At 44.9% G+C, this 26,167-nt stretch overlaps 1 protein-coding gene across 2 annotated transcripts in view; it reads right to left on the bottom strand.

Moving 5' to 3' along the window:
• Window positions 1-336: 336 nt before the first annotated feature.
• Window positions 337-26,167, bottom strand: part of SEMA5B (semaphorin 5B) — a 359,347-nt gene continuing 333,516 nt past the window's right edge. Inside the window, exons 20-24 of one of the 2 annotated variants that reach the window (XM_075317013.1) lie at window positions 20,336-20,485; window positions 20,105-20,149; window positions 19,753-19,958; window positions 14,769-14,838; window positions 10,000-10,090 (exon numbers count right to left, since the gene is read on the bottom strand). In XM_075317013.1, coding sequence (XP_075173128.1) covers window positions 10,080-10,090; window positions 14,769-14,838; window positions 19,753-19,958; window positions 20,105-20,149; window positions 20,336-20,485 — 482 coding nt within the window. In that variant the 3' untranslated portion in view covers window positions 10,000-10,079. Of the gene's footprint in view, window positions 10,091-14,768; window positions 14,839-19,752; window positions 19,959-20,104; window positions 20,150-20,335; window positions 20,486-26,167 lie in introns of both variants that reach the window. The other variant, XM_075317012.1, reaches the window with a different exon arrangement.

Here is a 26,167-nt window from a genome sequence, read left to right as displayed (position 1 = left end):
TTTTTAGCCTGGAAATAACGGATGATTTTTATCCATATGACATCCGTTTTAAAACATCAACAATTAAAAAGATTACAAGAACAGATCCGGTTTCCTCAGTTAATTGCAATGCATTCGTAAAAAGCAAATGTAATACAGACCATCCAATACTTTTCCTTTCTGCACCCATAAACCTGAATGGGGGAGTGTGATCGGACGTACTGAAGAAACTAGCGCTTACTGTGATTTTTTCCCGTACGCACTCGGTCCATGAACTGCCCTGTACAGTATCATTTAGTGTGGATCAGACGCTCAACCGAACATGCCCTAAAGACAATCCAGTCTCATTGAAAAGTCACCAAGAGCCATTCTTATTCTTTCTGTTCTGTTTTTTTTTTCTTAAACATTTCATTTATTTTTGAAGGCTTTTGTTTTTACATTGTACAATATATAAAAAATACAGAGTACCAAAAAAGGAATTCACAGTGTCTAAAGGCAGTGATTACAATCTGTCACATTATTCTAGAGTACCATGGCAAGTTCAATTGCATAGGAAGGTAATGAGCCTTCAGCACAGAGCCCACTAATTAACGGCAAGCTTTGCATAATGGGGCGAAGCCATCGGCATAGAAACGTCTGGGAGCGGAAAAACAACTTTCAATTTCAACTTCTGGTTCCCAAACTGCCCATTCCCATCCAAACCTTGAGGCAGAGTCAGCTGTGGCTGCAGTGCACAGCACTACCCGAAACAACGGCAAAAACGGCAACACAAGTTTTGTCCTTGCCCTCAAGAGCGCACAATCTAATCCGATTAAGGTCTTTCACAAAGAATTCAAGAGATGAAATATAAGGCATCCGGGACATAGTGATGGGTCACCATAACAATGCCGCTCTTCTGATGCCGGCCTCCAGGAGAGACACTGGACGGGCAGTAATTCAGACCGCACGCCTCCTCCATCCTGCGTCACATGTAGTGCTGTATGGAGGTTGATCTCTGGCACACATGCATATTATGGCTCAATAGCCTTATCCTAAGAACACGTCTACCCATGGCACACACTACAATTCATGTAAGAGCCTAATTAAGCAATTAAACCTATGTAAGGAAAAAAAGGCCGGATGCTGGAATCGTGGTTTGTATAAGGCATTTTCAGAGCATAAAATAAAATGTTCTTGACCCATCAGTAAAGTTGCTAAATTGGAATTATGAAACTATAAGTCTCAGCGTGCGCCAAAATTTCCCCCCAAAAGCATTGATAATGTAATTAGCGCACACAATGGCTCTGTATATTATCAGGTTTGGCACCAAGCACAGCCATACTCTATGCTGGGGAAGAAATCTCTGCAGTGATGGATAGTTCTAGAATACCTAAAGGGTTTCCATACTTACAACTTCACCTATCCACAGGCTGAAAGTGCGGTAACCAGCGGCTCCACAGCTGGCACCCGAACTACTCATGAAAATATGTAGCAATGAGTATATAGGAAGGCTTTTTTGTAATACATCAATATGCTAAAGGGGATTGTCCCATTTCACAGAATCCCAGCCCCTGGCTGCAGTGTGTTATAGAAAACCAAAACCTCAACTTACTCCTCCGGGTCAAAATCAGACACCGGGAGCAACATCAGAGATTCAGACCTGGGGGAATGAAGCACGGATATTATTATATATATATATATATATATATATATATATATATATATATATATATATATATATATATATATATATATATATATATATAACACACACACACACACAGTACAGACCAAAAGTTTGGACACCTCATCTCTAGAACAACTGTTAAGAGGAGACTTTGTGCAGCAGCCTTCATGGTAAAATAGCTGCTAGGAAACCCCTGCTAAGGACAGGCAACAAGCAGAAGAGATTTGTTTGGGCTAAAGAACACAAGGAATGGACATTAGACCAGGGGAAATCTGTGCTTTGCTCTGATGAGTCCAAATTTGAGATCTTTGGATCCAACCACCGTGTCTTTGTAGAAAAGGTGAACGGATGGACTCTACATGGCTGGTTCCCACTGTGAAGCATGGTGGAGGAGGTGTGATGGTGTGGGGGGGGGCTTTGCTGGTGACACTGTTGGGGATTTATTCAAAATTGAAGGCATACAGAGCCAGCATGGCCACCACAGCATCTTGCAGCAGCGTGCTATTCCATCCGGTTTGCGTTTAGTTGGGCCATCATTTATTTTTCAACAGGACAATGACCCCAAACACACCTCCAGGCTGTGTAAGAGCTATGTGACTAAGAAGGAGAGTGATGGGGTGCTACACCAGATGACCTGGCTCCAGAGTCACCAGACCTGAACCCAATCGAGATGGTTTGGGGTGAGCTGGACCGCAGAGTGAAGGCAAAAGGGCCAACAAGTGCTAAGCATCTCTGGGAACTCCTTCAAGACTGTTGGAAAACTATTTCCGGTGACTACCTCTTGAAGCTCATCAAGAGAATGAAAAGAGTGTGCAAAGCAGTAATCAAAGCAAAAGGTGGCGACTGTGAAGAACCTAGAATATAAGACATATTTTCAGTTGTTACACACTCTTAAGTATTTCATTCCACAAGTTTTAATTCATAGTTTTGTTGCCTTCCATGTGAATCTGCAAATTTTAGAGTCATGAAACTAAAGAAAACTCTCTGAATGCGGAGGTGTGTCCAAACTTTTGGTCTGTACTGTATATATTTTATATATATATATATATATATATATATATATATATATATATATACATACATACATACATACATACATACATACATACACACACACACACCGCCTGGGAACCTGGATTTTTTTTTTTTAAAAGGGGACAACCCCTTTTACTAATCATTTGGGTTGATTGAGTCCTTCTATAACTGGAATTCTATCTACAAGTATCACACAGGTCACCATTTATTCGATGCTTTTTCAGATGTTATCAGGGCTCTGTCCACTGGTCAGACAGTAAATTCTGTTTATACTGATGACCCTCTTATTCTATAGGCATTCTTAAAATTGAGGATATATGGGGGTATGTTAGCATGAGGGGGGTGAGTATGGTACAGATTTTTGTTCTGAGTTAAATCCACAGAATATTTCAATAGCAGCAAGTTGGATGAGATTTTCCAAACTTCTATCTACATGCTATGGAATAAACACTCCTTATGGACACCATTCAGAAGTTCATCCGCAGCACCAATTTTGAGTCCACATCATGCAGCACAGGGTAAATTCTGTAAGTAAATCCACATCATGCTCAATTTGGAGGTTTGTTTTCCTTGGGTTTTTCCAAGAAAATCCAAATATAAACTATTCCCATTTTGCTGCAGATTCTACTATAGATCCTGCAAAAATTGTTTTTCCCTTCAACTTGTCCCAGTTTGATGCATCAGATTTTAGCAGAAATCACACAGATTGTAATGTATGTGATATATCAGGAGTATAAAATATCAAAATGTAATATCACTTATTACTGTAAGTTGAAGAAAAAAAAATGTATTCTGCACTGTGCCCGGTGTTTACCAGCTAAAAACCTTACAGTGGGCGATTGCCAGTGCCATAGCTATCCGCAGTCTACATTTCTGCATACCCATGCTGGCTTGTTACATATCTGGAACACAATCACATTAATAAACCTATTTCTGCCATTATTTGTCTAAATTTCTAAGGTGGATGTATGTATGTGAACTGCCTTTTAAAACCCCTGTACAACGCTCGGCTGGTCTACTTGGCTGGAGGGTGGCCAATTATTTTTGAGCATGCAAGTATTATTTTGGCATAAATTGGTGATTTTTTTTTCTGATGCCATAAAATACCTTACCTAGCTCATCTGTAATTTTTTTGCATATGAAAATGATAAAAAAAAATAAATCCCCAGAACGCCTTTCACACTGCCCTGTGAACTTCAATGTTTATGTGCACAAAACAAGTTTAAAATAGTTTAAAATGCTTTTTTAAAAAAAGTGACTTGTGTGAACGTTAGTTTATTTTTTGTAGCCAAATGTGAAAATGAAGTCTAGGATAATATGGCACGGACATACATTGAGGCAGGTATACGCAGACAACCGTGCACAAAACTGGTGTATATGCCCCTCGCTAGAAAGGAGGTGGGTTTTAATCCTAAAATGAAGCAAATGTTATTGGCAAAATAATGGTCTTCCACCAGCTAGGAAATAGTGGAAGTAATAATGTATCCAGATGCCCAAATCATCGTGCCTTCTAATAAAACAGGTTGGAGTGCAGATGAATTAACCATTTCTACAGCCCACAAATTCATCAGAATTTATGCCTGAAAAGTGACATAAATTACAAGTGAAAGGTTCTCCAGCCCCTGCCGGCATTTCTTGCGGTGGAACAGGGCAGCTTAAAGCTGTGCCATATTTATTAAGAAGTGTAAGCCTCCTAATGATATTGGTGCATCTTACGCCAGCGCACCCTTCATCAAGAAGAGTACAAAACACCAGTCATGATGAAGTGGACCTTAGTGTCAGGGCTTGTTCGGGTGCTGCAGGGTTTTTTTCCGTGTGTGTTTCAAGGGTAAAAATGCTGCACTTTACAGTGTCAGGAGTGAATGACATGTCTGAAATCTCATGCACATGCGGTGTATTTTTCCCTTGTAGATTTCAACCATCGAAGTGTTATTTTGAAATTTTCAGCATGTCAATTCTTTCATTCCAATGGGTGAGAAATGTTACAAAAATGCTGAAAGGAAGGACATAAAAATCAAGCAGATTTTATGCAGTATTTTTCTCAGTAACAATGTGGGTTTTGATGCAGAAAAATCTGAAAAGCCTCGTGCACAGTCTCATAAAAGTTCTGTTCCTACTGTTGGAGAGTGCAGTTTCTCATTGTTTAGACTGCGAGCTGCCTAGCATAACAAGCCTGGCCAGCCTTTCCATAGACGTTCAATACAAATAACCTTCTAATTAAGAAATAAGTCACTCACACGGACATCAGATGTCATCGTGGTGTGACTAAGTCTAGTGAAAATCTGCCTAGAAGCATTTAAGGAAAGCCAAGTAACTAGAAAAATAGCAAGTAAAGCAAATGTGAGATGTGTTCAGTCTGTGATCAGTTCTGATACAGCATAATGGGGCAGAAGGACTGAGGAGGGAATTAGATGGCATCACAGATTAAATGTAGTTTATTCCGTGCAGATCTAGTGCCATCCGATGGTGGAGGGTCTAGGATGTGTGGGGTGACCGGTTCCCGCAGGGGAGGATGAGGAAATGCCGCTAACGTTAGTATTAGGCTGGTGTCTAGGACATGGACCAACAGGTTCTCAACTCTGGGAATAAGTAAAACCTTTTAGAATTCGGAACTGGAAAATCTTCAAGGGGAAATATTTATCTGAAACACATTTAATCTGATATTCAATAATAAAACGAGTTGATGTTTCCCCTGATGCTCCTCACTCGTCTGCAGAAATTAAATTATCCCTCCCTCTAAAAGGTTACCAGCAATATTTGTGCTGTAGATTTAATGCCTGGTTATCTGTAACCGGCCGATTGAGTCTCTATCGGCCGTCACACTGAGATGTAAATATACAAAGTGACGGTTTGTTCGCAGCTGGAAAATGTAATTTGTGTCTGTACAATTTCCTGAATTTAACACATAAAATGGATTTGTCAAAGTCAGGAATCATTAGTATTCCAGGGGTCTCGGAGGAACGTGCCGCAGCGAGGATACTGCGGAAACATTCAGAAAGATGGGGCCTTACAGCTGAGCCCATAACATCGGGCAGAGAACTACCCTGGGGAATAGGGTAAGACTATGGGTTATTAGATGTACGTGTGTGTGTGTGTGTGTGTGTGTGTATATACACACACACACACAGCTCTGGCAAAAATTAAGAGACCGCTGCACAATTGTCAGTTTTTCTGATTTTTCTCTTTATATTTCTGAGTAAAATGTAAATTGTTCTTTATTCTATAATCTACTGACGACGTCTCCGAATTTCCAGCAATAAATGTTGTATTTATTTTCTGAAGATGAGAAATGCATTGTATTCACCTCAAATAATGCAAAGAAAACAAGTCCATCATCATTTACACACAACAATATAATAATGTGTTACCTCAGGAAATACACTGCTTTTGGGTGACCTTATACCACTCTTGGTGCAAAAAGCCACAGTGTCTTGCACCCAGTGTGAAATCTGGTGGAGGATCGGTGATGATCTGGGGAGGCTTCAGCGAGGCTGGAATTGGGCAGATTAAACTTTGTGAAGGACGTATGAAGCCGCATACAAGGATATCCTGGAAAAGCAGCGGCTTCCTTCTGCTCAGGCAATGTTCCCCAACTCTGAGGACTGTTTTTTCCAGCAGGACAATGCGCCATGTCACACAGCTAGGTCAATCAATGTGTGGATGAAGGACCACCACATCAAAACCCTGTCATGGCCAGCCCAATCTCCAGACCTGAACCCCATTGAAAACCTCTGGAATGTAATCAAGAGGAAGATGGATAGTCACAAGCCATCAAAGAAGAACTGCTTACATTTCTGCACCAGGCGTGGCATAAGGTCACCCAAAAGCAGTGTCACACACTGGTGGAAAGCGGCCAAGACGCAGAAAATCTGGGATTAAACATCATGGTTATTCCACAGAATATTGATTTCTGAATCTTCCTAAGGTAAAATGTATTGCTGGAAATTCGGAGACGTTGTCAGTAGATTATAGGATAGAAGAACAATTTACATTTCACTCAAAAATATAAAGAGAAAAATCAGGACCCTTCTATCAGACGTTTAATCCATAAATGTGTGGATGTGCAGATTATTGAAAACCTCTTTAGTATGTACAGAGGAGTGGACACTGTGCAGTCCCTTAGCTCATCATAATGCACAATTCCACATGCTGTGGATGTGGCCCCCTGACCTCGTGGGCTCCACCAATGGTCGTTATAGTAGATTCATACTAGCGCTGTAATATGTGATAAGGATACAGAATGTGGGAGTGGGAGCCACCGAGTGCAGAGAAGTCTGATGGTCATGGAGATTTATCTGCAACTTTATAGATCTGCTTTGTAGTGTATTTATATTAGTTCACAGTAAGAATATGAGAAATTGCATTCATACTGGTTAATTAAGACAAGTGGAAAAATGGCAACCATGACAGCCGTTCTTGCACATCTTTTAAAGCATCATTCCACTGTTTGTGTTTTGTTTTTTTTCTGCTGCTGGAGTGGTTCTCTAAATCTAAGCCCTGTGTGCCCTTTCGTCGACTCCCCTTCCAGCAGCTTCTCCTTTCTGCGCCGCTCCGGTCCCGCCATCCTGTGACTGTATCTTCTGACTGGCTGGAAGTCAGAAGATACATCTCAAGCTCCCAATGCATCGCTCTGAGAGCCAGGACGAGAACAGAAAGAAGCTCTCATAGACTTGTATTAAGTTGTGCCCTCTGGTGCCAGAAACTAACCGGAGCAGTGGCGATAGAAGGTGAAGCCACCAGAAGATGAGTATATGACAAGGGGCTTAAATTTAAAGCGCCACTCCAGCGATGCAACAAAAGTCCGCTGCAGTGGTGCCATAGAGCTCACAATGTGCTTGTAACTTCATGCTTACAAGTGCTGCCTCTTTGATATATACTACTTTATTTACTGTGTGCTGCTGATTTCGTGGCTGATTTTGCTGAATTCACTATAGGGAACGTTCTGATCTACAACCATTTTATCTGACAGAAAAACTTACAGAACTGCAAATAATTCTGTATCTGCATAACCTTTGCACATTTATATATTTCTCCTCTCAGTCAGAGATGAAAAAAGCAATGTTGTAAACCTGGTAAAAAATGCCACTATTGAGGGGTGAGCGGCTTCTGTCACTAATTGTAAGAAGCACAAGTTGTGGAGTAGAGCCGTGCGCTGTGTCTGCTGCTGTAGTGTAATGTGGTGTAGAGCTGTGCGCTGTGTCTGCTGCTGTAGTGTAATGTGGTGCAGAGCCGTGCGCTGTGTCTGCTGCTGTAGTGTAACGTGGTGCAGAGCCGTGCGCTGTCTGCTGCTGTAGTGTAACGTGGAGCAGAGCTGTGCGCTGTGTCTGCTGCTGTAGTGTAACGTGGAGCAGAGCTGTGCGCTGTGTCTGCTGCTGTAGTGTAACGTGGTGCAGAGCTGTGCGCTGTCTGCTGCTGTAGTGTAACATGGTGCAGAGCTGTGTGCTGTGTCTGCTGCTGTAGTGTAACGCCGCTCGTTATATCTGTACATGACTTGTATTGCTGCTTCCTCCAGTCTATGGATCTGGGAATGCTGCATTAATAAGGCTCACCCGCGTGTGAACCTTATCTTGCGTCATATAACGTTAAATACCATAAAACAGAAGAGGCACTGAATGGGTTTGCATTGCAATCACTCTAAACTAAGGTGGAAAACACTTGAACTACAGTCGCTCTGCTACATTCTCCAAATTATTTTCTTTCCATAAAAAGTTCTAGACATCGATGCTAATATCTGCACACACAGATCAGACATTAGTCTACACAACCTAACGCAACTCTCAGAACAAATGCATATCTCAAAAACACATCATTTTCATCTCTGGCCCTGCCCTGGTGCGGGGGGTGATGGTCGCTTTCAGGATCAATGCAGAATTACTTGTGGCCGCCATTTTTCCTCAATGCTGTAAAAATTGATGCCATGTGTAAAGCTAAAAGATTGATAACCCTTTCACCACCAAACACATTTTTAGAAATACTTGCTGGCAGCTAAGACTGATGGTGTAACATGTTCTGGGCTGAACATACATTGTGGAAGACAAGATGCTGTAGACATTCTTCCTTTGTCCTGTTAACTTATATATATATAAAATCTAACAAAAAAGACATTCTGAATCCTAGGAACCATGAAAAGAACAGAAATTGTTCACGGATCAGTTTCTTCTGTACATCAAAACAAGTTATTACATCAGAAAGTAATAATCCACCCAATCTGAGCGTGGTCCGGTCCTGCCTTGTATGAAGAGTCCCCTGGAGCAGTCATCATGGACACATCTGATCCACCTCACACCTAGCAGACCTCCATGGTGTAGAGCATGGGCAGGAGAGGACCAGGCCAAGGAAAGTCAACTAGAATTCCGCTCGCTGTCTAATAAACCCTGATTTTAACAATTTATAAGTCTATGTAACAAAGACGTCAAAACAGAATAAAACCTGTCATGAGGTCTTTGTTGGAGAAAACGTTATCACAAAGCTCTTGTAGGCAGGTCCGGACTGATGGTCACAGGGACATCGTGGTGGATCGGAGACACCTGTTCACATGATGTGATCTGTCTCGATCCTCTTGTGTTAATGGATCTACTATATATCAACAAGAAAAATTCTGACACTTGTTAGAGGCTGTGAAGAATAGTCTATTAGGAAAGTGTCCTAATGTCACTTCAAAAAATTCAGTAATAATCAGCAGCGTGACTGATGTAAAGGTTTGAGGCTGTTGGTACAATCCAAATACTGTCAAACAGGAGCGGAGCGAGAGCCACGCTGTGCCGAGGAGTAGGAGCGGAGCGAGAGCCACGCTGTGCCGAGGAGTAGGAGCGGAGCGAGAGCCACGCTGTGCCGAGGAGTAGGAGCGGAGCGAGAGCCACGCTGTGCTGTAGGAGCTGGTCATGCAAGCGACAAAGCCATTCAGTGTAACGTGTTATTTTCTTCGCGTATAAAAGAGAAATCCCTCACGAGTGAACGTGTCAAACGCTTACGCAAAACTCCAAGAAATGTTCTTTAAAAAAAACATGTTCCAAGATCTTATCGGAAGAAGCTTGTTCATCTTCAAGTCTACAGAAGCCTTTGACTATGCTCTCCCAAAACATGAAGATACCACCCTAGCCATGTCATAGGGGCCAACTCCACAAGAGTTCACAGGGAAGAATCAGTAGGTCCAGTCTGTGCCCAAGTTACATCAGAGAATGAGCGGAGCCATATAGATGGAGCATGGGAAGGGGAAGGAACCTCAGTGTGACGACTTCCATTCCGGGCCAGATCTCAGCTGTTGGTGAAAGTTCTGCCTGGAGAAGAGTCTGGTCTGTAGTCATATTTGCCTAAAGTACTCGGGTAGTACGTGGTTGTGTACACGTTTGTTTGTTGCAGAGGGTAAAAGTTGGTTCGGTCATCTGGAAGCAAATTGTTTTTATTGAGTGTCTGTAAAATAAAAAACAAAAATAGTTATTAGATCATTGAGTAGAACCTTACAGCCCCATCCTCCACCGCACACGGTCCTCCGCCCATTACTATAGGTGACAACATTTTTTAGGTATTATGAAATCTCGACTCACTGATGGAGGTAGACAATGATGTAGCCTATAACCACGTCTGGAGGGAGTGGAGCGCTCTCTGTGGTATTGTGCAAGTGACCATTTATCACATTGTGTTTGCTGTGAAACAATGCGCCGTTCACTAAATCTAGATGCAGCCAGGGACGTTCTGATTGGCTGCCAGATGAGCATGATATTTTGGGCCTGTGCATCAGTCTTTGGATATCCGATGCAGCAACAGTTATTGTAAAGCCAATTCTCCTTCCTGAGTAATTAGGTGAAATATCAGCGGACTACGTTCTCTGAAATGTCGCCTCTCGGGGCAGCGAGAATGATCTGTACGGCGAATCTTGGTTATTTTCTAGATGAATGAAGGCGTGCCGTTATTCGATTCGGGGTATAATTTGATTGCAGCTTCAGATGCAGAAATGAAATTTTCGCTCACATGAGATAAATTGGAGATTTCTATAATGAGTTTATTTTCCGCTTTCCTTCGATGCGCGCAGAGCCGGGCAGGAGGCGGACACTACAGCTGATGGGACATTAGGTTTTATTTCAAGCCAATGACTAAAAAGCTGCAGAATTACAGAGCTCGGCGGAGGAGATTATGGACACTCAGGACAGACACACATTTGTTCTTGCTGAAGATTTTTTTTTTTATTTGTTCATTTTCTTTTTCAGCATTTGTGAAAAAGAAAAATTACAATTCAACCAAAGCGACTGATTCACCATGAATGCATCATACGGCAGCACACAGCGGACTTCACAGCCCAGTGTGGCAAGATTGCAGTTTTACATTTATTTTTTACACCATGTTTGAAGCCTACAATCAAAACAATTCTAAAAATGTAGAGCGTTTATTCCCTTCAATTGTATGAAAGAAGGCCCAGGAGCCAAATCTGATCCATATCCATATGCCACCTGTGTGATACAGCTGACAACCAACGGCGATTACTGGGATCAGCAATACCTGTGATCTCTGTAGGTTACCCCCCCGCAACCTCTTTCCCAGCAAGTTACCATTCCCCTACAGTGATGAAAAAACAGCATTCTCAGTGATGTCACCGCTGATCTCTGGTGATGGATAGGAGGTGTTCTCAGTGATGTCACTGCTGATCTCTGGTGATGGATAGGAGGTGTTCTCAGTGATGTCACCGCTGATCTCTGGTGATGGATAGGAGGTGTTCTCAGTGATGTCACTGCTGATCTCTGGTGATGGATAGGAGGTGTTCTCAGTGATGTCACTGCTGATCTTTGGTGATGGATAGGTGGTGTTCTCAGTGATGTCACCGCTGATCTCTGGTGATGGATAGGAGGTGTTCTCAGTGATGTCACTGCTGATCTCTGGTGATGGATAGGAGGTATTCTTGGTGATGTCACCGCTGATCTCTGGTGATGGATAGGAGGTGTTCTCAGTGATGTCACTGCTGATCTCTGGTGATGGATAGGAGGTGTTCTCAGTGATGTCACTGCTGATCTCTGGTGATGGATAGGAGGTGTTCTCAGTGATGTCACTGCTGATCTTTGGTGATGGATAGGTGGTGTTCTCAGTGATGTCACCGCTGATCTCTGGTGATGGATAGGAGGTGTTCTCAGTGATGTCACTGCTGATCTCTGGTGATGGATAGGAGGTATTCTTGGTGATGTCACCGCTGATCTCTGGTGATGGATAGGAGGTGTTCTCAGTGATGTCACTGCTGATCTCTGGTGATGGATAGGTGGTGTTCTCAGTGATGTCACCGCTGATCTCTTGTGATGGATAGGAGGTGTTCTCACTCATGTCACTGCTGATCTCTGGTGATGGATAGGAGGTGTTCTCAGTGTTGTCACCGCTGATCTCTGGTGATGGATAGGAGGTGTTCTCGGTGATGTCACTGCTGATCTCTGGTGATGGATAGGAGGTATTCTCGGTGATGTCACCGCTGATCTCTGGTGATGGATAGGAGGTGTTCTCGGTGATGTCACCGCTGATCTCTGGTGATGGATAGGCGGTGTTCTCAGTGATGTCACTGCTGATCTCTGGTGATGGATAGGCGGTGTTCTCAGTGATGTCACTGCTGATCTCTGGTGATGGATAGGCGGTGTTGTCAGTGATGTCACCGCTGATCTCTAGTGATGGATAGGAGGTGTTCTCAGTGATGTCACCGCTGATCTCTGGTGATGGATAGGCGGTGTTCTCTGATGTCACCACTGATCTCTGGTGATGGATAGGCGGCGTTCTCAGTGATGTCACCGCTGATCTCTGGTGATGGATAGGAGGTGTTCTCAGTGATGTCACCGCTGATCTCTGGTGATGGATAGGAGGTGTTCTCAGTGATGTCACCGCTGATCTCTGGTGATGGATAGGCGGTGTTCTCAGTGATGTCACTGCTGATCTCTGGTGATGGATAGGAGGTGTTCTCAGTGATGTCACCGCTGATCTCTGGTGATGGATAGGCGGTGTTCTCAGTGATGTCACCGCTGATCTCTGGTGATGGATAGGTGGTGTTCTCAGTGATGTCACCGCTGATCTCTGGTGATGGATAGGAGGTGTTCTCAGTGATGTCACTGCTGATCTCTAGTGATGGATAGGCGGTGTTCTCAGTGATGTCACCGCTGATCTCTGGTGATGGATAGGAGGTGTTCTCAGTGATGTCACCGCTGATCTCTGGTGATGGATAGGTGTTCTCAGTGATGTCACCGCTGATCTCTGGTGATGGATAGGCGGTGTTCTCAGTGATGTCACCACTGATCTCTGGTGATGGATAGGAGGTGTTCTCAGTGATGTCACCACTGATCTCTGGTGATGGATAGGAGGTGTTCTCAGTGATGTCACCACTGATCTCTGGTGATGGATAGGAGGTGTTCTCAGTGATGTCACCGCTGATCTCTGGTGATGAATAGGAGGTGTTCTCAGTGATGTCACCACTGATCTCTGGTGATGGATAGGAGGTGTTCTCAGTGATGTCACCGCTGATCTCTGGTGATGGATAGGAGGTGTCCTCAGTGATGTCACTGCTGATCTCTGGTGATGGATAGGTGGTGTTCTCAGTGATGTCACCGCTGATCTCTGGTGATGGATAGGAGGTGTTCTCAGTGATGTCACCGCTGATCTCTGGTGATGGATAGGCGGTGTTCTCAGTGATGTCACCGCTGATCTCTGGTGATGGATAGGAGGTGTTCTCAGTGATGTCACCGCTGATCTCTGGTGATGGATAGGAGGTGTCCTCAGTGATGTCACTGCTGATCTCTGGTGATGGATAGGAGGTGTTCTCAGTGATGTCACCGCTGATCTCTGGTGATGGATAGGAGGTGTTCTCAGTGATGTCACCGCTGATCTCTGGTGATGGATAGGCGGTGTTCTCAGTGATGTCACCGCTGATCTCTGGTGATGGATAGGAGGTGTTCTCGGTGATGTCACCACTGATCTCTAGTGGTGGATAGGAGGTGTTCTCAGTGATGTCACCGCTGATCTCTGGTGATGGATAGGAGGTGTTCTCAGTGATGTCACCGCTGATCTCTGGTGATGGATAGGCGGTGTTCTCAGTGATGTCACCACTGATCTCTGGTGATGGATAGGAGGTGTTCTCAGTGATGTCACCGCTGATCTCTGGTGATGGATAGGAGGTGTTCTCAGTGATGTCACCGCTGATCTCTGGTGATGGATAGGTGTTCTCAGTGATGTCACTGCTGATCTCTAGTGATGGATAGGCGGTGTTCTCAGTGATGTCACCGCTGATCTCTGGTGATGGATAGGAGGTGTTCTCAGTGATGTCACTGCTGATCTCTGGTGATGGATAGGCGGTGTTCTCAGTGATGTCACCGCTGATCTCTGGTGATGGATAGGCGGTGTTCTCAGTGATGTCATAGCTGATCTCTGGTGATGGATAAGGCGGTGTTCTCAGTGATGTCACCGCTGATCTCTGGTGATGGATAGGCGGTGTTCTCAGTGATGTCACCGCTGATCTCTGGTGATGGATAGGCGGTGTTCTCAGTGATGTCACCGCTGATCTCTGGTGATGGATAGGAGGTGTTCTCGGTGATGTCACCACTGATCTCTAGTGGTGGATAGGAGGTGTTCTCAGTGATGTCACCGCTGATCTCTGGTGATGGATAGGAGGTGTTCTCAGTGATGTCACCGCTGATCTCTAGTGATGGATAGGCGGTGTTCTCAGTGATGTCACCGCTGATCTCTGGTGATGGATAAGGCGGTATTCTCAGTGATGTCACCGCTGATCTCTGGTGATGGATAGGAGGTGTTCTCAGTGATGTCACCGCTGATCTCTAGTGGTGGATAGGTGGCGGTCTCAGTGATGTCACCGCTGATCTCTAGTGGTGGATAGGTGGCGGTCTCAGTGATGTCACCGCTGATCTCTAGTGGTGGATAGGTGGCGGTCTCAGTGATGTCACCGCTGATCTCTAGTGGTGGATAGGTGGCGGTCTCAGTGATGTCACCGCTGATCTCTGGTGATACACTGACTATGTCAAATCTCTTAAATGTTACTAAATATATGATATATTCTATTGTATTCAAAATCTGCAGGAAAAAGGTTGGTGCGGTTATCATCTTATGGGGTACAGTTTACCTGCTCTCCAGCTCCACTGGCACATCTCAAGGACTGGTGTCCCCGTTATTAAGTGCGTCACCTCTGTCAGCTACAAGCAACATTTCACAGTCACTGTTCTGGGTGTTGAGTGCACAGTGACATGAGAATGATGTGAGGGGATGATAATGTGATATGGACATTGGTACAATCGAATTGCACAGATAAACTGCCAGGTACAAACCTGTGGATCTTGTACAGAATGGAAAGGTGGAAGCCACAGTGTTCACCGCACAGTTTATCAGTGCCACAGCTACCAGCACATTCATCTCCAGCTTGGGTCACTGGCTGGGATAACCTAACCCTGGCATATTGCAGAGCCTTCCAGGGGTGCACGGCCTGGCGGTGACATCCTTCCCTCTCACTGCTACAAAATTACCTCTTTAATAAAAAAAAACAAAAACCCTAAAAAATCTACATATGAATTTTGTGATTTCCAATAAACAATTGGACTTTCCCCGTATTCCCAGATTTCAGTATTCTGTATAATCAGTAATCCCACTAGTTTGGGATTTGGGGGATCTGTAAATGAGGCTACCGGTGATTGACAAGTGTGAACCTGGCAGAGCTCTGTGATGGGAGGATGGCCCCGGGGTAACATGCAGCCATGCACACGACATGAGACCAGATCCAGGCGTCATAGACCCTACATTTACACATCAAAGGCTTTGTATTCTAGGACTCATTGAACCAAGGAGGCTTTTAGCTGTTATGTTCTTTTTTTGTTTAATAAATATCACATTAGTTATAAATCAATCATATCGTATAATGGCAAGTTCTACAACTTGGCATTTTCTAACTTTCAGTTTAGACTCCCCACCTTCATCTGTCCTTTAGGTATTAGAAAATTACAGAACTTTGCATTGTACAAAGATTCATTCTTTTACACAAGACCTTTAACGTTGCACTGATTGAAGTCTTAAATTCAGTTGTTTATTTTTGAATTTATTTCAATACTCAATCTGCCGCCAACACATGGTGTTTATTTTAGATGTGTATTAGTGATGAGCGGGCACTACCATGCTTGGGTGCTCAGTACTGATAACTAGTGATGAGTGGGCACTACCATGCTCGGGTGCTCAGTACTGGTAACTAGTGATGAGCGGGCACTACCATGCTCGGGTGCTCAGTACTGGTAACTAGTGATGAGCGGGCACTACCATGGTCGGGTGCTCAGTACTGGTAACTAGTGATGAGCGGGCACTACCATGGTCGGGTGCTCAGTACTGGTAACTAGTGATGAGTGGGCACTACCATGCTCGGGTGCTCAGTACTGGTAACTAGTGATGAGCGGGCACTACCATGCTCAGGTGCTCAGTACTGGTAACTAGTGATGAGCGAGCACTACCATGCTCGGGTACTCAATACTGGTAACTAGTGATGAGCGGGCACTACCATGCTCGGGTGCTCAGTACTGGTAACTAGTGATGAGTGAGCACTACCATGCTCTGGTGCTCAGTACTGGTAACTAGTGATGAGCGGGCACTACCATGCTCGGGTGCTCAGTACTGGTAACTAGTGATGAGCGGGCACTACCATGCTTGGGTGCTCAGTACTGGTAACTAGTGATGAGCGGACACTACCATGCTCGGGTGCTCAGTACTGGTAACTAGTGATGAGCCAGCACTACCATGCTTGGGTGCTCAGTACTGGTAACTAGTGATGAGCCAGCACTACCATGCTCGGGTGCTTAGTACTGGTAACTAGTGATGAGCGGGCACTACCATGCTCGGGTGCTTAGTACTGGTAACTAGTGATGAGCGGGCACTACCATGGTCGGGTGCTCAGTACTGTTAACTAGTGATGAGTGGGCACTACCATGCTCGGGTGCTCAGTACTGGTAACTAATGATGAGCGGCCACTACCATGCTCGGGTGCTCAGTACTGGTAACTAGTGATGAGTGAGCACTACCATGCTCGGGTGCTCAGTACTGGTAACTAGTGATGAGCGGGCACTACCATGCTCGGGTGCTCAGTACTGGTAACTAGTGATGAGCGGGCACTGCCATGCTCAGGTGCTCAGTACTAGTAACTAGTGATGAGCGGGCACTACCATGCTCAGGTGCTCAGTACTCGTAACTAGTGATGAGCGGGCACTACCATGCTCGGGGACTCAGTACTGGTAACTAGTGATGAGTGGGCACTACCATGGTCGGGTGCTCAGTACTGGTAACTAGTGATGAGCGGGCACTACCATGCTCGGGTGCTCAGTACTGGTAACTAGTGATGAGCGGGCACTACCATGGTCGGTACTTGTAACGAACAGTTAATGGGGGACGAGCATTTTTCCTGAAGATTTCCTGGAAAATTTCTAGAGTTCCCCGTTGATTTCCATTATACTTTTGTACTCAAGTCGGACCCCATCCGAGCGGTCACTGTTGGTTCTGAGTGCCGAGCACCGGAGCATGGCAGTGCTCGTTCATCGCTAGTGTCTATATGGCAGATGTTGGAGTGCTGGACTCTTCCTTTACTCCCAGTTCACCATGGATTAGGCCTCCACCACATCTAGAGCAGCCCGTGCCGGTTCCAGCTGTAGAGGAATTCAGCCTCGCTCTCTAAAGTGGCTTCTTAAACAACAAGACTCCATAAAAATTAATCAAAGCCACAGATCAATAGAGCCAGCAGAGGGCGGATTTATCTCTGTGGCAGGATAGCAAAAAACAAACATTAATTGTTGTCAACTGTTCCAAGAAGTTAAGAGGAGTGGACAAGATCCAGAAGAAAGCTAGAATTTCTCTCAAACTAGAAGATTCATGAATCAATGACTTTAGTAGAATGACTAACGGAAATAATTGCATTTTCTTGCTCAATTCAGGCTAATCTTTACAGCCACGAGCAGCTGACACGCATAGACAGCGAGGAAAAGAAGGATCAAATACACAGCCAAGAATGGAGAGATCTGTAATTCCCATCACAGGTAACTTCCATTGTAACAGGAAACAACCCCCCCCCTGCAAAAAAAACCCCAAAACAAAACAGAAAAACCACATTGTAGGATTTCTAGATTATTAATTTGTATTTTTTTGCACAGGACAACAAGCAAGCAGCTTGGTGAGAAAGCAACAACTGTTGGCGCAATTAGAGAATGGAGAAAACACAAGATGACTGTCAGTCTTACTCGTTCTTGGGTTCCATGCAGAATCTTGCCTCGTGGGGTGAGGATGATTCTGAGAAAGGTCAGGAATCAGCCCAGAAGTACCCAGGAGAACCCGGTCAATGACCTGAAGAGAGCTGGGATCACAGTCTCAAAAATTACAGTTAGTAGTAACAGACTATAAAGTTATGGATTAAAATCCTGCAGGGCACGCAAGGTCCCCCTGGTCACATCATCTCATCTCCAGTCTTGTTTGAAGTTTGCGATTGGCCATCTGGATGATCCAGAGGAGGCATGAGGTCACATGAGACAAAAATTAGATTTTTCTTTTTTTTTGGAGGAATGAACTCCATTTGCCATATTTGGAGGAAGAAGAATGAGTACAACCTCAAGAACACCATTTCAACCTTTGGGGGTGGAAACATACTTTGGACATACTTTGGTGGTGCTTTACTATAAAGGGTACAGGACAACTGCATCGTATTGATGGAAGGATGGATGGGGTCATGTATTGTGAGATTTTGGACAACAACCTCCTTCCCTCAGTAAGAGCATTGAAGATGGGTCGTGGTTTGTTCTTCCATCATGACAATGACCTGAAACACACAGCCAGGGCAACTAAGGAGTGCATGCGTAAGAAGCATCTTAAGGTCCTGGAGTTGTCTAGCCTGTCTCCAGACCAGAACCCAATATTGCCTAACGGAAGACCCAAAACCTGAAAGATCTGGAGAAGATCTGTATGGAGGAGTGACCTGAAAGATCTGGAGAAGATCTGTATGGAGGAGTGACCTGAAAGATCTGGAGAAGATCTGTATGGAGGAGTGACCTGAAAGATCTGGAGAAGATCTGTATGGAGGAGTGACCTGAAAGATCTGGAGAAGATCTGTATGGAGGAGTGACCTGAAAGATCTGGAGAAGATCTGTATGGGGGAGTGACCTGAAAGATCTGGAGAAGATCTGTATGGAGGAGTGACCTGAAAGATCTGGAGAAGATCTGAATGGAGGAGCGACCTGAAAGATCTGGAGAAGATCTGAATGGAGGAGCGACCTGAAAGATCTGGAGAAGCGACCTGAAAGATCTGGAGAAGATCTGAATGGAGGAGCGACCTGAAAGATCTGGAGAAGATCTGTATGGAGGAGTGACCTGAAAGATCTGGAGAAGATCTGTATGGAGGAGGCTCTGAAATCCCTGCTGCAGTGTGTACAAACCTGGTCAAGAACTACAGGAAATATCGGACCTCTGCAACTGCAAACAAAGATTTCTGTACAAAGTATTAAGTTCTCTTTTTATATTGTATCAAATACTTATTTTATATTATTTTTAAAAATCATTCAATGGGAGTTTCGGGATTGTTTTTTTCTGTCACAGTTGAAGTTACCTAAGATAATAATAACAACAGATCTCTTCAGTCTTTATAGGGCGAAAACTTGCATAATCGTCAGAGGATCAAATACTTTTTTTCTCCACTCTATAAAGAAATGGATTTATGCTCACAGCAAGCAATCATTCAAAATCTCCTTGCTCTATGAGATCAGATGCTTCCACAAGCTGCAACTAGTTTTCTTCCCACTTTCTCCACATCAATCTTCATCTATATCATGACATAATAATCCCATCTCGTGCATCGTGACAATGTCCCCACCTCGTGCATCGTGACAATGTCCCCACCTCGTGCATCGTGACAATGTCCCCACCTCGTGCATCGTGACAATGTCCCCACCTCGTGCATTGTGACAATGTCCCCACCTCGTGCATCGTGACAATGTCCCCACCTCGTGCATCGTGACAATGTCCCCACCTCGTGCATCGTGACAATGTCCCCACCTCGTGCATCGTGACATGCATCTCTACTCCCAACGTAAGACTCCTACCTTAAACTCCATTGGCGTATATTTTTCATTTTTGGGGGTGGAGTTGCCCTTGTAGTGGAGATGGTTTGGGGTTGCAGGGTGAATCACGGTGGACTCCTGAGACTGTCTCTGGCACCGTTGGCAATAAACATAGATTACAAACGTCAGGAGGCTGGAGCCAAAGAAACAAGACACGCCGGTGGCGATCAGATGAATGAGGCTGAAACCTGTTCAGATTGGACACAAGAGGAGGCTAGTCAGGATGTGCCCGTGGTGTGATGGCTGTGTACTACTCACTAGATCACTCTCATGCTCTCAGACACAGATATGCCGCCAGTCTGTCAGCAATTATACAGGTTCTCGGGTTTCTCACCTCCACACTCTTTGTTTTCATCAATACTTGATGCTGGCAAAATGACTGTAAATAAAAAAAGGAAAAACTGTTGTAAATGTATAAATGCACAAGGTCTACAAGAAAATGATGGGATCCCAACATGACAGTTTTTCAGGATATTAATTACAGTAATCAGGACCTCGGACTACAGATCCCAGCAGTGCTCGTATGATCAGAGGGGCGGATCTGGTGATGGTTTGCCGGACGTACCAGGAATCTCATTGTAGATACAGTCTCTGTACTGAGTGTTGTTCCCCAGACAATGTGTGGGTCCAGGATTGTGAAGGTCACAGTAACGGTTTCGGTATTGGGTTCCATCTTCATGACACATGCTCCATTCTGACCAGTCTGCCCAACCACCTGCAGCAGAACAACCAAAAAAGTCATTGCATGCACCTAATTCTGCTCCACCAGCAGGTTAGCAAACGTCATCACCAACCCTCAGTATGATTCGCTATAGTCACTCTGCTAATATCCTGAAACTGTATAAAAGAGGCAAAAACAAAATACTGCGTGACCCGCCTAATGAGTTCTTGTAGCAGACACCCTATTCTTCCCAGGACCCTTCGCCTAGGCGGTTAGTGTAGGGCCGGGTCACGTGTCCTGCCCTCCTGTATGGGCTATGTGAATGTGTACATTGAGCGTGGGAAGAATCAGAGGGGTTTTGGACACTTTTTGCCGGCGATCAGAAAAGACCGGTGGAGCGGTGATGTCCTATGGATGGTGAAGGTGGGGTGTCGCGGTATTAGACCTCCGCAGCAAAGCTACGATTTTCATTTTATCCTTAGAGGCCGTTCTGCATTAAGTGACCCCCGATCTAGAGGCTCTCCTGCTTTACGAGACCCCCGATCTAAGGCATGTCACCTCCAACAACTTATCTACAGGCAGCTCCACCGGCTTCTCTGGGGACACATTGTAACTCAGAAAAAGAAAGGAACATGTCAGGGTTAGAGGACGATTAGTTATGCAAGAAGGGAACGCAGCTCCCTGCATGTAAATAACCCTTCCTTCCACCCCAGAGACGTCACCGCAGCTCCCTGCATGTAAATAACCCTTCCTTCCACCCCAGAGACGTCACCGCAGCTCCTTGACACCCTGAATTCAATTAACATAACTTGTAGAGCGGTGATCAATGCAGAGTCAGGCGCAGGCGAATAATTTAAGGCAATGGCTTCTAAAATCTGAATTTATTACTAACCTGAAAAATAAATAAAAATACATCACATAAAGCAAATTACAAGTGAAGTTTTGTCCCTCTGTGTACGTTCTCGGTAGTATATATCGGGTATGGAGGAGGGGAACCTTCTGTGTAGGGCAGAGATGCTGAGGAACGTAGTGAGAACAATAGATCTCAGAAGCAGATCTTCTGCGGAGCCGTCATGTGTGCACGGAGCGGATCACATTGTCAGCTGCCGTCTTCTCTTCAGATCCGTCCAGGCAGTCATTTATTTTTCACCTCTACGTGGGCTGCAGCTGAATCTGACTCACAAACTATGACAGGAGCCTGCTGTGTTATTAGGCACTAATCAAACGCTGGGTTGGGAGCCGCGGCACAAACCTCCGCTTTCCCAACACCACTCAGCCCAGATATCACATCAAATATTCATGGTGCGGCCGCCCGACTCCCACCCCAATCGCACAGGGTCTGCTCACACCTAATTCCACAGAACAGATAATCACCAAGAACCTGATCCACTTCCAAACCAACTAACTGTTTGCTAACCATGTTCCACCCGCGGAGAAGCATCCTCCTCATCCCACAGTATCATGGCCGGGCTCCACATTACATAAATCCCTGTGTGTTTATACAGCGGTGTATGGAAATCAGCACACAGCAATTACCCTGACATGAGCCATACGCGAGACACCGCTCAGAATTCATCCGCTGCAAGGAGAAAGCGACTCCAGCAATTCCTCCATCTCCCGCTTCTCATTAGAAAACCTTATATTCTCAGCTCCGCATCAAAACAGGAATACAAAATCCTGCAGAAATCGCCTGCACAATACGGGGTCATGGGCCCTATAAAATGCACCATAGGCCCCCCTCACAGAGAGGCAGGATAACATAATGGCAATTAAGAAGGATCTCCAGTCCGTTACAATGCTGATTAAAGGTTTGTGAATCCTTCAGAATTTTCCAGATTTCTGCATAAATCTGACCCAAAACTACATCAGATTTTTACATTTTTAAGTCCTAAAAGTAGATAAGGAACCAAATCAAACAAACGAGTCAGAAATATTACAGGAAAAATATTTCTTTGCACCATGTTAGCCAGTAAATAAAAAATATTAAAAGCTGGGGGTCCTCAGTCACTGATACATTGTAATGGTGATCTGGTAAGAGGACCCCTCAGCTGAGGCTCGTCACCAGCTTTTCTGTTTGTCATTAAAAGAAATCTGGATTTTTACTATTTAAAAAAAAAAAGACTTTTTGATTAAAACAAACAAAAAAAAACTACTAATGATCCCGCATCACAGACCTGTGAGAGACTAAAGTATGTGAACTTTTAGGATTATCAAATAATTTAAAGATGAAAGTTGACATTAATCTGCGTATGGGTTCCTTTAAAGAACAGGGGTCTATTAAAGTCTGATCTTCATAATAAAGGATTGCGGTAGAGCATCCTGGCATGAACAAGGGAGGTTTTTGGGATTTCAGATGATGAACTGTTGACATTCATGAGGCTGGAAAAGTTTACAAGACTATAAATGACTAGTTTAGACCCTGATAATAATCCACAGTAAGGCAGATTATGTTCAAATAGAGGAAATTCAATCTATTATTATCCTCCCCATGAGAGGTCGACCAATAGAGAGGACGAAGAATAAGCGTGTAATAGTCCGCAAGGTCACAAAGGAACCCAAGGTAACCTCTGAGCACCGCTAACATCAGCTAATGTTAATGCAGGGCAGGATTAGAGGAGAAAGTCACTGACCTCCAGAAAGATCCACTGCCGTTTCCTAAAAACAACGTGGACAAGGCGGAAATATGCTGGGATAATGGACGTAGGAGATAAAGAAAGAGCTTGTTGGTTTAAATGATAAGTGTTATGTTTGGAGACATAAATACACTGTTACAGCATAAAACCTGCCACCATCTGGGACAGACAGCGGTGGTCGCACCATGACCTGGCTCTGCTCGCCTTCCCGTTATTCATGGGGTAATGCCTTCTGGCATTTTTCCTTCAGACACTGTTGATAAAATCCAGGACATTAGTCCAAGAGTAGAATCTCAGGAGAAGGAGGGTCATGTAAGAAGACGATGCCCCAAAGACACGGTCGTGCTACTACAGATGGTCACAGAAGCATCAAGATCATTAATGAACAAGTCCTTGTCCTGAGCTTCACACCCCACCGCTTCTCTCCCAAAATAAGGCAGGGTCTTGTATTATTTTTTGCTCCAAAAGATGAGCTAGGGCTTATTTTCAGGGGATGTTGTATTTTTTTTTACCCATGAACAGCAATCCACATTTATTCTTGAAGAAAAAAAATCTGCATTTATAGAAATATAATTATCACATTCTGGAACATAAACATAACTATAAACCCCGAGTGTAACACGTGTCTCTATTATCTCACAACATGCACTGCGCACACGGACCGTACACACACACTGACCATACACACGCGGCCCATACACACACACACTGACCATACACACACACACTGACCATACACACACACACACTGACCATACACACACACTGACCATACACACACACTGACCATACACACACACACACTGACCATACACACACACACACTGACCATACACACACACACACACTGACCATACACACACACACACTGACCATACACACACACACTGACCATACACACACACACTGACCATACACACACACACTGACCATACACACACACACTGACCATACACACACGGCCCATACACACGCGGCCCATACACACGCGGCCCATACACACACACACACACTGACCATACACACACACACACACTGACCATACACACACACACACACTGACCATACACACACACACACACTGACCATACACACACACACACACTGACCATACACACACACTGACCATACACACACACACACACTGACCATACACACACACACACACACTGACCATACACACACACACACACACTGACCATACACACACACACACTGACCATACACACACACACACACTGACCATACACACACACACACTGACCATACACACACACACTGACCATACACACACACACTGACCATACACACACACACTGACCATACACACACACACTGACCATACACACACTGACCATACACACACGGCCCATACACACACTGACCATACACACGCGGCCCATACACACACTGACCATACACACACACTGACCATACACACACACACACACTGACCATACACACACACACACTGACCATACACACGCGGCCCATACACACACACACTGACCATACACACGCGGCCCATACACACGCGGCCCATACACACACACACTGACCATACACACACACACTGACCATACACACACACACTGACCATACACACACTGACCATACATACACACACACTGACCATACACACGCGGCCCATACACACACACACTGACCATACACATACACACACTGACCATACACACGCGGCCCATACACACGCGGCCCATACACACACACACTGACCATACACACACACACACTGACCATACACACACACACTGACCATACACACACACACTGACCATACACACACACACTGACCATACACACACACACTGACCATACACACGCGACCCATACACACGCGGCCCATACACACACACGCGGCCCATACACACGCGGCCCATACACACACACACTGACCATACACATACACACACTGACCATACACACGCGGCCCATACACACGCGGCCCATACACACACACACACACACACACTGACCATACACATACACACACTGACCATACACACGCGGCCCATACATACACACACTGACCATACACACACTGACCATACACACACACACTGACCATACACACACACACACTGACCATACACACACACACACTGACCATACACACACACACTGACCATACACACACTGACCATACACACACTGACCATACACACACAGACCATACACACGCGGCCCATACACACACACACTGACCATACACACACACACACTGACCATACACACACTGACCATACACACACACACTGACCATACACACACACACTGACCATACACACACACACACACACTGACCATACATACACACACACTGACCATACACACACTGACTATACACACACACACACTGACCATACACACACACACTGACCATACACACACACACTGACCATACACACACACACTGACCATACATACACACACTGACCATACACACACACACACTGACCATACACACACACACACACTGACCATACATACACACACACACTGACCATACATACACACACACTGACCATACATACACACACACTGACCATACACACACACTGACCATACATACACACACTGACCATACACACACACACTGACCATACATACACACACTGACCATACACACACACACACTGACCATACACACACACACACACTGACCATACATACACACACACTGACCATACATACACACACACTGACCATACACACACACACACACTGACCATACATACACACACACTGACCATACACACACACTGACCATACACACACACACTGACCATACATACACACACTGACCATACACACACTGACCATACACACACTGACCATACACACACACACACTGACCATACACACACACACTGACCATACACACACACACTGACCATACACACACACACTGACCATACACACACACACTGACCATACATACACACACTGACCATACACACACACACTGACCATACACACACACACTGACCATACACACACACACTGACCATACACACACACTGACCATACACACACACACACTGACCATACACACACACACACTGACCATACACACACACAC

The sequence above is a fragment of the Anomaloglossus baeobatrachus genome, chromosome 7, assembly GCF_048569485.1.
Source record: "Anomaloglossus baeobatrachus isolate aAnoBae1 chromosome 7, aAnoBae1.hap1, whole genome shotgun sequence".
NCBI lineage: Eukaryota > Metazoa > Chordata > Amphibia > Anura > Aromobatidae > Anomaloglossus > Anomaloglossus baeobatrachus.
The sequence above is the reverse complement of the archived record's forward strand: the minus strand, read 5'-3'. Positions and strand labels throughout refer to the sequence as shown.